The 17,111-nt window shown below is 46.0% G+C and overlaps 1 protein-coding gene across 2 annotated transcripts in view; it reads left to right on the forward strand.

Moving 5' to 3' along the window:
* Positions 1-1,793: 1,793 nt before the first annotated feature.
* Positions 1,794-17,111, forward strand: part of Crim1 (cysteine rich transmembrane BMP regulator 1) — a 175,075-nt gene continuing 159,757 nt past the window's right edge. For both annotated transcript variants that reach the window (XM_034513780.2, XM_034513782.2), the window contains exon 1: positions 1,794-2,672. In XM_034513780.2, coding sequence (XP_034369671.1) covers positions 2,342-2,672 — 331 coding nt within the window. In that variant the 5' untranslated portion in view covers positions 1,794-2,341. The remainder of the gene's footprint in view (positions 2,673-17,111) is intronic.

Genomic DNA, 17,111 nt, shown 5'->3' on the forward strand with positions numbered 1-17,111 from the left:
CGAAGTGCTGGTGCCTCGTCGGGCAACAAGACATGAACATTTATTATGTGTTTTAATATTTGGTTCTGCTAAAAGAAAACCTAGCAGGTTGTAAATGACTTCACCCTTTACTTTTATAGGGCTACAGGGTAGGAGGCCTTTTTGAGAGGACCATGTAAAGTGTGCCACAAACGCCTGGAGAACAGTCACCTCGGCAGCAGCTCATGAGCTCCAAGAAAATGGGGTGCTCACCCCCTTTCCAGTATTGACATTTCCCTATGCCCTCCTTCTTCAACAATCAGTATAATTAAGGAAACATTTCCTCTCTTCAGTATAAATGTCTATAGTTTTCTGTTGTCATTGATAGGGAAATATTACACTGGTGACTGGCTTTTTTGTTGATGACTATCAGATAAACCAAAATATTCAGCAGAAGTACAAATCTGTCCCACAAACAAGACTCCAAAGGCATCTTTGTGTCCTTTCTCCTCACACTGGTGCCATTAACTTTTGGCTCATCAGTCATGATGCTTCTGATCTAACTAGCTGCCACCTATCTGCAGCAAGACCATGTCTGGCAGCCAAGGCCACTTCACACCTGCTCCAACACCAGGCCGGTTTTACATAATGATCCAAATCACTTTTTTTTTTTTTTTGGCTGTTTTATTTATACTCTTGTAAGAGGGCACTGAGGAAACAAGGAATGGATCACTGGTTCTCTACAGATGAGCGATCAGAGCTATCACTGGGAGAATCCCTGACATCTATCTATTGAGGAGAAATCCTCCACACGTGCACAGTTCCTCTTCAGTTGTTTCTTGTCTCATCACAAAGAATATTTTACTACCCATCTTCTTTATTAATACATTCATGATAAATCTTTTAGAGAAGAAAAATGGGAGGAGGGAAAGGAAAGCATACTCTTTAGCTCGCGAGCCTGAAAAAAGAAAACGGCACTGTCAGGTGGCCTGTAAGGATGCCTAGGCTCTTCCAGCCTCGCGTCATGTCAAGACTTGAAATCCAGTATTGAGCCTTACTCCAGAGAGGATTAAGCTCTGTTACTTTCCAGTCACCCCTCCCATGATACAGCACCTCCACACAGACACGCAGAAGGTGGATCGTTAAAATTCAATTCAAGCTGCAGCCCTCCCCAACATTGTCCCTGCTCAGAATATTTACCTAGACCAATTAAAGCACTCAAACCCACCAGCAGTTTCCCTGGAGAAGTCTCCAGGTTTCCGAGACTCCATTACATAATATCTTTTACAAAGTCTATTCCCAGCTCCAGTGGAAGATGGATTCTCGTCCAGTTTGCGGAAATTCCACGCGTTCGCTTCCCTTTCCTGGGGTTCGATCCGGCCAGTGCCCAACCTAGGCTGCAGCAACAGCTCCGGCTAGGATCCCCGCCACTCTCTGAACTCAAAACTACCACCCCGAGGTGCAGCCGTCCCGCCCCCGGTGCTCCAAAGCTAACCCTCGTGGCCCGGTGCCGGCGGGGGCTCGCGTCGCTACGACTTGTCTCGGATCCCCGGCCGCAGCGCGCTCGCGGGGCCGGGGCCCGAGCCCGGATGATCGGCAGCAGGGCCAGCTCGGTACTCCGGGCTGCGGAGGAAGGAGAGGGGGAAGAGGAGGAGGCGTGGAGGGAGGAAGGGCCGGGGCAGCCCCGGAGGGAGGCGAGGGGGAGGGGAGGGGGCCGGCCGGCCCGAGGGTGGGGGGGCAGCCAATGAGCAGCGCGCGGCGCGGGGAGGGCGGGGGGGGGGGAGGGATGAGGTAGGATGGGGGAGGGCGCAGCCGGAGCGGCGGAGGCTCCAGCCATAAACAAGCGCCCAGAGGAGCGGCGCGGGAGAGAGCCGAGCCGGGCGCAAGGAACGGACGCCACGGACCTTCTGCTGAGCCACCGCGCCCACTCGGCGGCTCGGGAGGCGGGGACCGGCCCGGAGGCTGCGCTGCTGTCGTCTTTACCAGGCGATCAGGAGCAGCGCGGAGGACCAGAAGGAGCCACCAGCCCTGCTTCGGAGCGGTGCGCAGCCACCGCCGCCGCCAGAAGTTTGGGTTGAACCGGAGCTGCCGCGAGGAAACTTTTTTTCCTCTTTTCCCCCTCCCGCCCGGGAGGAGAAGGAGGAGGAGGGGAAGCCACCCGCCACCGCTGCCGCTGGCGCCAACGCTCGTGGGCTCCGGGTCGGCGCGGCCCGCAGGGGCGGCGGGGGCCTCGCCCCGCGAGGGGAGGAGCGCCCCGGGGGCCCCTAGTGGGGCACGAGGACCGCGGGCTGCGGGTGCGGCGGCGGCGCGTGTGCCCCGCGCAGGGGAGGGCGCCCGCCCCGCTCCCGGCCCGGCTGCGAGGAGGAGGCGGCGGCGCAGGAGGATGTACTTGGTGGCGGGGGGCAGGGGGCTGGCCGGCTGCGGGCACCTCTCGGTCTCGCTGCTGGGGCTGCTGCTGCTGCTGGCGCGCTCAGGCACCCGGGCGCTGGTCTGCCTGCCTTGTGACGAGTCCAAGTGCGAGGAGCCTCGGAGCTGCCCGGGAAGCATCGTGCAAGGCGTCTGCGGCTGCTGCTACATGTGCGCCCGCCAGAGGAACGAGAGCTGCGGTGGAGCCTATGGGCTCCATGGAGCCTGCGACCGGGGGCTGCGCTGTGTCATTCGCCCCCCGCTCAATGGCGACTCCATCACCGAGTACGAAGTGGGCGTCTGCGAAGGTACGGCTACCCTGCTGCGCGCCCCCTCCCACCTGGCCGGCGCGGAACAAAGTTTGCTAGAGACTTTTCCCAGAGGAGAGAGGGTTCTCAGGGAGGAGGGACCGTCGCTATCCCCGGGAGGGTGCCCTAGATGCCTGCCCAGGGGCGGGCGAGGTTGGGTTGCGTGGGTGAGCTCCTCTGAAACCGCATAGACACACACAGGTGCGGTGATTAGGGCTTACACTGGTGGCCCTTTCTCGTCCCAAGCAAGGGTGCCCTGTGCGGGGAGGGGGGACACTACGGAGTCTGGCACGCGCGAGCCCCTCGAGGAGTCCGCCCCTGCCGCTCTGCCCGCATAGCGCAGTGTGGCACCGAGGGCATACGCAGTTCGTGTGGCCGGCTTCTGATAGCGGAGTAGACCTGTGCTCCAGCCTGCACGACCTGTGTGACTCTTAATTATTTTTTCTTTGCGCTCTTCCTTCACCTCCTTCTTCCTCCTTCGCGTAATAAATCAGTTTCAGCTCCGGAATATGTCAGTCCAGGCGAAGTTACATATGGTGATTACTCATGTATTTGCCTATTGGAAATGGTCAAAGGCTTACCCTTCTGGATGGCTGAAGGGGGGTGGGTGGGGGCTGCACCTGGATTGAAAAGTTATGATTCACTACAAGAGGTTTCCTATCAAGAGCCAGCCTCCGCGTGTTTCTAGAGCTGGTGCTGGTGGTTTTTTGTTTGACAGCAGATTCTGCTCTGCTCGCTTCACCGTGGCGCATCTTGCACCGCGGTGTGTAGATGGACTGAGGGTGGGGGCGTTGATAGTGGAGCCTCCCTGTTTCGGAAGCACTGATGGACTGGGTGGGCCTCCATCTGCACATGGCTCTACTTCTGCCTCAAGGTGCCCGATTAGGTTTGAGGTGTAGAGAAAAATAGTGAGTTCTTTTATTTTGACAATGGACTGGGTTGTCTGTTAAAAGTGGGGTCCTTGCCTACTTAGGGATCAAACACTGGGCTCTTCAATGCTGTTTCCGGTATCTTGCCAGGAATTAGGGCTCACTGGCAAGAAAGGACCACTCCTCTTTGCCTTTACCGCTGTCAGCCAGCCCCTGGAACACAGATGTATCTTGAAGCATCGTGTGTGTGTGTGTGTGTGTGTGTGTGTGTGTGTGTGTGTGTGTGTGTGTGTGTGTTTATTGAGCCGAGATGCTGGAAAGGACAAAGGTGGGGGTGTATTAAATGGCTTCAGTGCTGTGGTAACTCTTTAAACACACATGCATTTATTTTTGCCTGTGGTTTTAAGGTTTTGGACAGTTGTGGAAAAATCGGAGAAACCTTCCTGGTTTGGAAGCTAGTGGGCAGTAATGAGTGCCGGGCCATGCTCCTTTAGGATAGTGCCCTCAAGACCTCTTTTTTCCTGACGCACAGAAAAACCCCTCCTGGTCTCCTTTTACAATGTGAGTTTGTTTCTCAGCTCAGGGAAAATGGTCATCAAACAGACTGGTAGAATTTCACACGTTTTGACTTGGCTTTCTGAATAACTTGGGCTAGAAGATGCTTCTCTGAAAGCTGCCATGTGGAGTGCATAACTTGACCCAGCCTTCTATAGATCTGTAAAGAACTGGGAGGGACGTGGTTAAATGCAGTGGAAACTGCCGGGCAGTGAGAAGGGCTTTGGGAGGCTCTGGAGAGGGTGACCCTTGTTTGTTTTTTCATGTGTTTCTGGTGAAGGGAATGCTTGGGGGAACATTTACAGTAATCAAGTGTTTTGGCAGCAACGCCCCATGTCACAGTACAGCATGATTTTGGCAGTTTGTTAGGGAGCCTGTCATTCCTCTGAAATGATGCATCCCTCATGCCTGCCTTTCTCCTGGTAACACCAGGTGCACAAAGTGTTGGCCTTGAAAATGCTTGGAAGTGTTTCTTGACATGAGTGTATTTCAATTAGTGCTCTCTGGAAACACATTTCAGTTAGCAGGCCTGCTTTCAGCTGAATGCTGTGGGCACATTCTGCTCCACCCACCTTCCCTCCCTCCCTCTGTTCCTTCCTCCCTCCCTCCCTTCTTCCCTCCCTCCTTCTTCCTTCCTTCCTTGACTTTTTCCCTTACTCTCTTCCTTCACTAAAAGCAGCAGTGAAATAGAATCTTAAAGCCATGAGACTAAAGTAAAAGGACAGCATTTTCTGGCATGATTTAATGCTTGCATTTGGAGAGGTCTACAACTGTCTACAATTTCAGATATTTTCACATTAATATAAAATGCATGGACCATATAAGTGAGCTGGAGAACCCTTTTTCAGCATTGGAGGAATCTTCAAGAGTCACTGACTGTCTAGAAGGTGCCCCCAGTTTTACTTTTTTTTTTTCTGTAACTTTGCATAAAATTTCTCAATGGCCAGTGCCTCCCTCAGTTTCCATTTTTATTCAGAAATTTGTGTGTATTGTTATCATAACACATGAATAGAGAATGGATATATTTTATTCATGTAGAAAGTCTCTTGTGCCGCATTTTTTGCACTGAAATGACCCCTACTGGTTGTATCTGTTAATGAAAAGTCTTTTGAAAGCTTATTTAGTTGGCTTCCCTGAAAAAACATATTTCATAGTATGAAATAGGACTAATCCACCTGCTTTTGAAGACACAACTTAAGTACAAATTTATATTACTGTTTGCCAACTTTGCAGGTATGTTTGTTATTCCCATACTGACTTTCTTGGGGCAAGGGAGTGGTGTTTTAAGTACACAGAATGAGTTGTGTCAGCAGCCCAAATTCACCCTTTTTGTTTCAGGTTTTTATAGCACAGCGACCCCTAAAAATACGTGAACAATCCTAGCCATAAGAAGAAACCTGAAGAAAAAAAATTAATTTCCAAAAGACTGAGATTGTGAATCAAGTGGCGTGTTCACCAGGATCTCTTCTCTGCATTGAGACCATTAGTTAAAAAAAAAAAAAAAAAAAAAAAAATCCCAAGTTAGCGACTATGCATACTTGAAGGATCGATAATGGAGCTGGTTAACCAAAGTTTTCTAACCTCCCTCAGTCTTGAAAAGTGCTGCCTGGCCCTTGGAGGGAGCCATTCCCTTTCCTGTTTCCATGCATCTAGTGAGGCTTCCTGTTTGTAGGATCTTAGCTGGACTACTTTCTTGGATAGGCGTCTGTCTCCAGGGAAATCACCTACAATTCCAAAAAAAAAAAAAAAAAAAAGTTTGGCTTCTAAAGCTCAGAAGAAGTCTGGATGGGATATCTCTTTAAGGGCTCTGAGCTTTAAAAACTAATGAAGTGAGATTGTGCAGAAGAATGTTTTGATTGGGCAGGAGGGACTACATTTGGAACTGAGGGAAAGAGGCCTTACTAAGGCTTCCTGCTTCTCTTATGGTGAGCAAGGTGAAGAGGCACCATCAGCCTTTTGTCTTAGGGTGATAAAGAGGAAGTCGCTAGCTTGAATTTGGCATTGTTAGGACAGTGCTTAAGAATGGAGTGGACACTGTTGAGCTATGTCCTAAGGACAGTGCTACATTAGAGTCAGGTGTCCATGACAGCACGTGTAGCCTTGGTCTTTGTAGAACTAAACATTTCACAGTCTTCAAAACTACTGTGGATTTAAAAACTCTGCCACAGCTCAGTGTCCCCATTGCTTTAGCTTCCCTTCTGTGGAGGTTTACAGGGCAGCAAGGAGAACTTAAGATTGTGTGGTGGGAACTGACAGCTGAGAGAAAGGTTCGGTATTCTAAGCTCCCTCTGTGAAGTGACAGTTTCTATTTGTCTGGGATAGTCAGTAACAGAAGTGCCCTCTCTGGGAGAGTGGGAGGTGGAAGGTGAGCCCAGAGAGCAGTTGCCCAGGACCAGGTAGACTATCAAAACATTTGGCAGGGAGTGAGCTACATAAATCGGCCCTTTTTACTTTGTGGGAGGACCCAAAGTTTAAAGTCTGTGGATTTTTACAAATTAAATAAAGGGGAGGTGGGGCAAAGCTGATACTTCTATACTGAAGTTAGGGAAACATTTCAAACCCAGGCTTCCAGATTGCTCTCCAAAGCAATGAATAGATTTCATTCTCTCTCTCAGAAGTCTTTAGGTAAGGTCCACGCCTTGATACCAGAGAGAGAGAGGCGAACAGAGGGCATCTAAAAGATGTTAGCAGGGTATGGGAAGAGAAACTTAATTCAAGTAAACAAGGAAGTAATTAATTCCTCCTCAGAGTAAATATTGACAAAACACACAGAACTGACTATTCACTGCACATACACAAATGACAGGGCAAAATGACCTTCATTTCGGCTGTCGGGCTTATAGAATTCTCGATGGTATTAAGGAGTCTTGTCACATAAAACACTTGGCAAAGGACAGATGAGCTGTGGACTGTGGGGGAGAAAGACAAGAACAGCAGGCACCAGGGCATGTGCTGCTGGTAACACGTGGGTAAGGGTAGAAGAGACTGGGAAACTTTGTAAGCAGTATATTGGGGAAGCTTACAGTTGTAAGCAGAAGTCCTGTTCATTTATAAACATTTTTAGTGTGTGTGTGTGTGTGTGTGTGTGTGTGTGTGTGTATGTGACTGTGTGGGTGAGTGTGTGTCTATGAGAGTGTATGAGGGAGTGTGTATGATTATGAGTGTGTATGAATGTGTGTGTGCGAGTGTGTGTGAGGCAGTTTGTGTATGTGAATGTGTGTGAATGTGTGAGTGTATGAGAGTGTGTGTATGTGCTCATGAATGTGAAGGTGTGTGAATGTGTGTATGTGTGTGAATATGACTGTGTGTGTATAGACTGTGTGTGAGAGTGCGCATGTGTGAGTGTGAAGAGTGCGCATGTGTGAGTGTGAAAGTGTGTGAGAGATAGTGTTTGTGTGTGTGAGTGCGTGAATGTGAGCTTATCTGTATGTGTGTCTATGTGATTGCGTGTGTGCGTCTGAGTGAGAGAGAATGTTTGTGTGAGAGTGCATGTGTGTGCAGTGTGCCATCGTGTGTGCTTGTGGATGTCAGAAGGCATTTGGGTTGGTTTTCTTTTCTTCTTCCGCCCTATGGGTGCTGAGGGTGGAACTCAGGTTGGCAGGCTTGGCAGTAAGCACCTTCACCTGCTGAGCCATCTCTCCCGCCCCAGGCAGGTTCATTTATGAAGAAAAGTGAACAGTTCCCAAACTCTGGCCATTACAGCCATGTACAGGAGCTGTTGGGAGATTCGGTACAGGTTTCTGTTCTCCATGGCTTGGTTCCGATCTAGCTATCCTCATGAGGAGTCTGGGGAGACAGAGTGTAGGCATTATGAACCTGGAAGATTTAGATAAAATGGTGACCCCAGAAAGTGGGTGGACTAAAGGATAAGGAATGAGAAAAGGGGGGGGGAGCCTTGAATTCATCTTAGCACAACTGTGTCACCCTTTGAAGAATGATCCAAAACACATTCCAGAGATTAATTGTGAAATTCCTGAAAAATGTGGGTGTGTTTAACTCAGGAAATGGTGCCAGCAGGAGAGATGACAGGGAAGCCTTCAACTGTAAAGGAGACAGGGTGGAGAGTGGAAGGTGAATATTTCTGGCAAAGCCAGTCCCTTTTTACAGTTGTTACACCATGTTCCAGATGGTGCATTTCTTATAAGGAGTTTGGAGACATCTCAGTGTGGGCCATTTAATTATTTGAGGAAGGCACGGCAGAGAAGCCAGGCAGGCACAAATATCTGTCACCTTACAGGTCTACTTGTCCAGAGTAGCATTTGCAAAGATCGGGCTTGCTTTTGCCTAGAAATGCATCACCCATTCCTCTATTTTTCCTTTCTCTGTTTTGTATACAAAGCTGTTTACAGGGATAGAAGGAAGCCAGGGGGTCTGGGGAATCATTCAGAGCGAGTCTTCCTTCTGTACACCAGTTCTTAGCCTGTGGGTCGTGACCCCTTTGGGGATTGCATATCAGATATCCTGCATATCAAATTTTTACATTACAATTCCTAACAGTAGCAAATGACAGTTATGAAGTAGCAATGAAAATAATTTTATGGGTGAGAGGTCACCACAACATGACGAACTGTATTAAAGGCTTGTAGCATTAGGATGGTTGAGAACTACACTTTTAGTCAAGATAAATTATAAGGCAGATACTCCTCTCTACACCCCACACCCTCAAAGGTGGTTGGACCCGTGTTAAGTTCCATGCAGGGAAAGATGATGTGTGTCTGTATTCTTACTTGCTGGGCACATAGATAAGATTTGTTACTGTAAGAATCAGGTTCTGAGGCTTGGAGGAGCTCATATTTGGTGGGGAAGAGGCAGCCTGCCAATTCTCTTTAGAGCCCTTACAGTAAGGTTGTCGGAGTGTTTCCCAACGTTTCAGCAGGAGCCTACATTCTTAAAGCTTTGCTAGCCATGGTTCAGAATGGCAGGTTTCCTCTTGTGGTTTTCTCTCTGTTCTGGCTTGCTCTGAGCGGTATCAGAGTATGGGTAGTGAGCTGGGAAGTGTCTCCCTCTTCACCTCTTCAATCCTCTGTCCTGAGATAGACCCTCCTTCATTGATGGACAGAGATAGGTGCTAGACTGCATCTGTTTAAGGATGCTCTCAGGGTGAGCACTGAACTCTTAGGTATCTCTTACAGTTTCCGTTTTTCTTTGTTCGTTCCAAAGCGAACACATTTCAAGTCCTTATCTCCCTCTTCCAACCCCATTTTATTCTGAAGACACTCAAAGCCCATGCTTTCGTCAATGAACGTGAAGGTCGGGAACGTGGTTTCTGATGTGGAATCCTCTTCTGAATCTGTGCCTCCTGGTCTGACTAGTGAGGTTAATCACAGGGTCTTGGTAAGAACTCCCCTAGTCCCCAAGAAACATGAGGGGTGGTAATAGCTGACATCTGACAGGACTGCTGGCCTAGGACACGTGCAACAACCTGACCTGAGCTCATTTCCTTCCTCCACCTCACCTCCCTGCTCCTCAAAGCTTGTAGGGAGTTAGAAGGCAGGACTCTTGGAAAGGTAGCCAGTTCTTAGTGACTATACACTCTTTCACCTCCAGCCATTTCCCAACAGCACAAATATAGCCAGTTAAACTTGACATCTGTTACTTAAACCGTATCTAAATAATTACTGCAAAGGTTGTATATTTGAAGTTAAAGGGGGAACCTAAAATTTGTTGAGTTGCATCATTAGAATTGTTCACTTAGCTCTTCTTCCCCCCCCCTCCCCCCGACACCCCTACCCAACCCCCGCCCCTGTGGGGTAGTATTTCATCATCTGGGGAGGTTGGTGGCCCTAAACTCATTCTAACCAGTAATGTGCATTTTCTTTTATGTTATATTTTGGAAGACTTTACTAGTAGCTCTTTAGGTGTGTGTGTGTGTGTGTGTGTGTGTGTGTGTGTGTGTGTGTGTGTGTTTTGCAGGGACGGGGGACATTCTCCCACTGATGGTCAGCATAGGATTAAGCCTGTCTTGAGTTAAAGAGTCAAATTGTATTGGTACACTTCTACACACACACACACACACACACACACACACACACACACACACACCCCAATCACCTTTAGAAGTCCAGGCCCACCTGCTGCTCTACCTGATAGAAACCTCAAAGCCAGAGGTTTAAGCTCTTTATTCCTTCCTACTTTAACCACTTACTCTGGGTCAGCTTGTTTCCCTATTAAGTTAGGTAGCTCCAACTAACCAGAGAAACATCTGCCTGCAAATTATTTAATGGGCATCTGCTATGGGTCTGGTTTCTGTGTTATAAAATTCTGATACCTTTTTTTTTTTTTTTTTTTTAAACTGGGCTTCTGAAAGTTTAATGGCCCACAGTCACCTGGGAGCCTATTAAACGTGCAGGTTTGGCCACTAGGGATTCTAGTTTAGTGGTAGAGCACAGGTCTAGCATGTACAAGGCCCTGACCCCCACATCTAAACAACCAGAGCCGACTCTGATTCAGCAAGCATGGGATGGAGCCTGGCAGTTGTCAGTCATGGATGATGCCAGCACTGTCAGTCTCAGGTCATTCCCAGTACCAGTTCAGCTTTTGTAGAATGAAGTTGCTATAGAAGGGTATCTAAAAACTGCCACACGCTGTGACAATTGTGTTTGTAAATAAGCCAAGGTCCTTGTTTCCATAGAGTAATGGTTTAATGGTAGACAGGGAAGGCTAGGGCCGTTCATTCCCTGCAGTCCCAGACAGTGAAACCTGAGATGGGAGTACTGAACATGTCAGGAGCAGGTGAGAGGGGCCCTTTAACTTTTCCTCAGACCACCAGGAATGGAGGGTTCAGCTAACCAAATGGGTCTTGAGCTTAGATAAAACCAATATTCAAAGTCAATATTCACATCTTGACTCAGATGGTCTTGTTAACTGCAAGACCAATCTTGGCTAGTTTTCTCTGGCTTTGCTTTTCTTAAGTAAACTTGAAGTATCAGGCATGTTCCATCATGTAATTATAGTGAAGATTAGAGATAACAAATATGAATATATCTTGTAAGTGATTATACAGATATGAATATTGTATACTTAAATATTAATCGTGTCCTTGGTAGATTTTTTTTAATAACAAATATTAATTCTAATTTGCATTGTTTTTTATTTTTATATTTGTTAGCTCTCTCTGTATATAAATTTAGAAGTCAGCCTTGTGCATACACTAACACCTCCTCCACACATACTCTCTTTTGACAGGAGGCTGAGGATGGTAATTCTGGTCTCATGTTTGTCCCAGAGAAAATGACTCTATAGTTCAGAGAACAAGGTGTTCCCTGGTTTGACCTCAGGTAACCCTAATTCCCAGGCCCTGTGGAGTCTGGTGGAATGTGAACATTTGCTTGGGTCTGTGCTTCAGATTCTTCCTTTCAAACAAACAAACAAACAAACAAACAAACAAACATCTCTTTTAAAAGGTGACAAGGTGCATGTTGTCATGAGACCCAGGGCCAGAGAATATCTTTCTGCTTGTCTCCATCTTGCAAGGGTTATCCTTTGAAGTGACTGAGAGCCATGGATTGGCCTACTGTGGTCTCTGGAGCTTCTGTGTTGCTACAGAGGAAGAGACAAATATTCCACAATTAAAACTGTTCTGTTTGGTTCCCAGTGTAGGTGTGGTCCCACAGTATAGTAAATCCTGACTGTGAGTTCTTCCTTCTTGCCTCAAAATGAGTATTGTTTTTATTCAGTAAATATTAGCACAGAGTTCCCAAGACAGATAACCTCATAATGGTTATCTACTGTGGGTCTGGGAGAAAAATACCTGATGGAGATAAAAAATCCTTAGACCAGTAAGTTACAGCTGATTCTTTTGGACAGCCAAACTTACAACACAGCAGAAATTGGATTTTTTTCCCCAGATACTCTGTTATTACCTATTCTTGAGATGCCCTCTGTCTTTTATCAGGAGTGTTGGTATGCCAACATGTAATCAAAATGAGAAAAAAAAAAAAAAAAAAACTACAAACCATAGTTTCAAGGTTTCTTTTATATCAGTGTTAATCAAACCCAAATATAATATCCTAATTTGAAACATCCAAAGAACATTTGTCTTAAGAGTATGTAAGAAAAAATATTAAACAGGCTGCAGAGATGGCTCGGTGTTTAAGAGCACTGGCTGCTCTTCCAGAGGACCTGGGTTTGATTCCCAGCACCCTCATGGGTGACTCACAGCTGTATTATAACTCAAGTTCCAGGGGATTTGACACCCACTTCTGGCTTCACTGGTAATCAGGCTTGTGTGTGGGACACAGATATATGTGCAGACAAAACACCCATACACATAAAGCTTTTAAACATAACACAAATAAATAAATCTAGGGCTGACTGTATTTTAAGACAGTTATATTTTATTTCTAATTCCCAAGGATTTGACGTACCTACTCTAAAAGTCTGAGCTTTGTCTTTAGAACCAGCCATCCCAAGGTTTTTTGTTCTTGTTTTTGTTTTTAAGCTGTAAATAGAGACGGTGTCTGTCTTGTTTAGCATTTCAAAACAAAAAAATCATAAACAAACATCTCAGATTCAAAACAGAAAGGAATTTCTGGCAGGGCAGGATGAAACCTGAGCTGGCAAAGCCCCACTTACTGGAGGGAACTTACTTAGCTTCATCTTCAGAGACCTTAGAAAAAGGGTTCACAGCCGTGATCAAACCGGAGGCATCCGGATGCTGAAGAATTGTGACACCTCTCCTTGAGATTCCAGAAGACCTGCCAGAGAGAGGTAAATGTGCCTGGAGGATGTTCCACCTGAACCAGACATCAACAAGAAATATTTAGACTGCTCTCCCTCTCTTCAACCTCATTTTATGTCAAGAATCTTGCATGTGAGGGCTGTGGGCTATGTCCCCCAGAATGAGTGTTTACAGTTCTGAAGATCTGAAAGGAGGTCTTTCCTCACCTGCTCTTGTCGGAGCTTTGGCACTTGATTGTTGTTGTTGTTGTTGTTGTAGTAGCTGTTGTTGTTGTTGTATGAACCAAATATGGTGTGGGTTTCAGACAATCTTGTCTGAAAAGTAGAGGGATCTTTAAATGACTTTTCATAAAGAATGGGATTGCTGTATGCTGTTTAAGAACCCAAGTTTGTATATTTTTAGAAAAAAAAATTTTAGGGAAATCTTTACCACTGCCTATGCCTTAAAAAGGAAAGGCCAGATAACTCCATATTTTAATCAAAGTGAGAATGAGTTTGTTTATGTTCTGGCTTGTTTCAGATAGGATTTGAGGCTTTTCACAGAGGTAAATATCACCAAAGATCACCTGAGAACTGTGGGCTGACGGAGAAGAGAAAAATAGTCACGGTTTCTGGTCTGTCTTCATCTAAACAGCTCAGTGACTTAAAACTCTGTAACTATGTACAGCTACACTCTGTCTTCATTTGTCAAAAAGGGAATTAGGCACTTGCCAACTTGAATGCAGGGATCCTGAGGTTGTTCTCTGGTCATAAGATCTGAGCTTTTATGACCCCCAAGTGCTGGCCAAGGATCAGGTATTACCTTGTCTTTACAGAGTTAGGGAAGGAAGAGTGGTGGCCACCCACCTGATGCTCAGTGAGATGCTGGAAACCGTGGGGCTCAGCAGGAAAACAAGAAATCTGCTCTGCTTGTGTTTATTGGGACAAGTCGGTGACAGCAGAAACATCATTATAGGGACATTAGTGACATCTATTAAGTGCCTGCAATCTGTCACTGTTGACTGTGTTCTGATCTACACCCAAGTCTAAACTGGCCTGTTGCTTTCATTCTGTCTCCATTTCTCATTCGCTTTGTTAATTATTACAGTTATCCTGGGCCCAAGGGAGGTAGGTAACATACTGCCGAGGGAGGGAGAAGCTTGGGCGAAGACAGGTCAAAACTCGCCCCGATCCACAGGCTCCTTTCTGCCTCTGATACTGGGAAGAGCTGAGTAATTGCTGCTCTTCCTAATAACTGCAGGCAGCAGCCAGATTCTCCGCATTCTTTTACCTTTGCTGCTGTTTTCACTTGCCAGGGAGTTTCCTTAAGGAACAGACTGAATTTAAAGAAACATAACTAATAGTGCGTAAAAACCAGGGGGAGAGGGGCCACAGATGCAGGAGCTCCTTGGTACCTCACATTACAAGGATGAAATGATACTGCATGGACCTGGCTCCCAGCTGTCTTGGCTACTGACTGAGCCTTTTAGTCTATCTGTGACACGGCACATCGTCACTCAACTTGTTTTCAAAGCGCAGGCCAACTCGGAAGCTTAGAAAGTTGGAATCTCTAGAAACTTCCATTTTCCTTTGCATATTACACCAAAGGCTTGATAGTATGAGCTCTTGGCCCTGACACTTGGCGAGTATATTATTCTAAAGAATGTGAAGTCTCCAGCACTGCCTCCAGCAGGTATATGACACTGGTTCATTCCAGTCAGTATTTATTCATTAATAAACCTGCTGAACCCCGTATAGTCCCAAACGGTACTGTATAGCATGAAAAGAACTCAGAACCTAGTTATGACTCTGAATTCAATTTCCTAAGACTCCAATACTACCTATAGGAACTTATTTTTTAGTGTTCTATAATATTTTGCTTATTCCCAAATAATTCTTTCCTCCAATCTGTAAAACTCTTAAAAATTTACTAGTGACTGGATGGGTATTTTAACTGGGTGGGTATTTTAATATTGTACCTACACTTGCTCTTTTCTTGTTTCAGACGTTGGTATCAAAACTTAAATCTTGTTCCAGACCTTACCTTGTCTCTTCTTGTCTAGCTTGCTAGATAATTAATAGCCAGTAACCATGAAAATAGCCACTGAGGTGTGGGTGGTGTTAATTTACCAACTAGAGCTTTTGCCTAAGAGAAGCTTTCCCGTGTTCTTCTGTGGTGTATAAACAGGTCCTCATTTGGGTTTCTTCCTGCTTGATTGGGACATCTCACTGATGTTCTGGCTCTGAAGGCCTGGCTCTCAGAACTCTGAGAAGTAAGCGTGTGTGCATGAGTGTCTCTGTGCGTGTCTGATTGTGGGACAATCAGTGTATCCTGGGAGGCTTAGTAGATACTTGCCTCGCCCTTCTTCACGTTGCCCACCCTCGTGGCCGACCCTTCTTCTCTAGGGTCAAATCCTTCAGCAAGCTGGACTGCAATGACTTGAAAGCCTTTGGAAAAAATACTTCCTGTGCCTTTGTGCTTGCTTCCATGTTTGTCCCAGCATGGCTGCTTTCAGCCCTCCAGGTATCAGTAAGCTGTCTGTTCCCAGAAGTCAGGGCCAAGCATCCCACCCGCCTCGAGGGTGTCTTCCAGTAAACCACCTCTGCACTAATTGCTAAAGGATGCTGTGAAAATGTTCACAGGGTCCCAGAACTATAGTAATAGCACACGTCAAAAAGTGATAAGAGTGTGTAAAACAAGTGTCTTTATGATTGGTCTAAAAAGAAATGCCCGGGACAGAACAATGTTTCTGGGACACCACTCAGCAGACCCTGAGTGGTGCCTTCTTGAAGCATCCTTGAGAGAGCAAGGAGCTGCTATGGCTCCTTTCAATTTAACTTTGAGGCTTAGAAGTATGGTGTGTGCCCCTGTATATATTGCCAATAATTTAGGTCATGGCATGAAGAATACTCTGTTGTTACTGTTGGTTTGCTGAAAACAGCTCTGGGTTAGCACGCTAAGATTTTTGCCTCTGTAGACCATCACCCCAAAAGAGCTGCCTCCCGAAGGCTGTACCTTCTTTATTGGGAATGTATACCACTGGCTGACACTGGGCGTCTTAGTTGCTCTTTGTCTTATTTTTTTTGAAACTGAGTCTTAAGCTGAGCGGAAAGCTCACTACTTTGATCAAAATGGCTCACCAGTGAGCTTCAAGGTTTCTTCTATCTCCACCCCCTCATGCCTCGACCCTCCAAGTCTGAGGTTTTAGATGGCACATGCCCAGCTTTTACACACCTGTGGGAGATTTGAACTGGGATTCTTATGCTTGTGTGACAGCCACCCTAGCGGCTGAACCATCTCCCAGGCCCTGATTTATTTATTGTATTTGAACATAGAACGGTTCTAATGGAAGCACTTTTGCTTTTGAACTGTCTGTTTAATTGAAATATTGATGAGGAACCAAGTAGAGGTTAGGAATATTACTGGCATTTATTTCTTGGTGACTGAAACAAGTTTTATCTTGAAGAGCAATGATGCTTTATAACGGGTTGTCATTAAACACAGTTGTTTGGCCTTATAAAGGAATTTTAGATGTGAGAGCCAAAAGAAAACACAAAAATTTAGGGTGAGAACTGGCAGGCATCTGTAGGGAAATAAACAAAGTATGAGAAGCCAAAGGTGTTTTTTTTGCTGGAAAGAGATCGTATTATTTTCAAAGACTAAACTGGGAAAAGGTGAGCCCTCAGCAGCCAAGCTTATTGATTCTCTATTCAGAAAATTATATTAGACCCTTAGAAAGACGGAGGAAAAAGAAAAGAGTCTGCCAACAGAGGGCTGGAAAACTTGAGGGAGATAAAGTATTTACAAGTTTTAATAACATAAAACACATCCAAGAGAAATACATAATTGCAGCTGCATTTGGCAATGAAAATAGCCCATGGATTATATTTTTTTAAATTGTCTGTGAATATGTAAGCTCATGCCCTTGGGTAAAAAAATACTTGGGTGATAATGTTTCTTGAGAGAATGGAAAAATAGAAGGTATTAGGAAGTAAAAAGAGAGGGGTAGCGTAGGGGAAGGAGAGGCAACGTTCTTATGTTAGAGGGGTGTATTGCATACGCATAATCATGATTGTTTTTAATCTTAGTGTAATAAGCGTTTAACTTCCCATAGGGCTGTGGTGATTTGCATATTTTTATGAGAAAGCCCACAGGTAAAAGAAAATCAGAGTGCTGAATTAAAAGATCTGAGCGTCTTGCTCCTAACGTTTTAGGTTTTCCAACCTGCTTTCAATCCTGGGCAGAGACCCTTGGAAAAACTCAGAAACTAGGAAATGTGTTCAATACATTTGTCGTGATCCTGCGCCACCAGATCTAGCAGTAAGGCCAAGAGCTGGAAACTGGGTGTGGTGTCAC

The sequence above is a fragment of the Arvicanthis niloticus genome, chromosome 11, assembly GCF_011762505.2.
Source record: "Arvicanthis niloticus isolate mArvNil1 chromosome 11, mArvNil1.pat.X, whole genome shotgun sequence".
Classification (NCBI taxonomy): Eukaryota; Metazoa; Chordata; class Mammalia; order Rodentia; family Muridae; genus Arvicanthis; species Arvicanthis niloticus.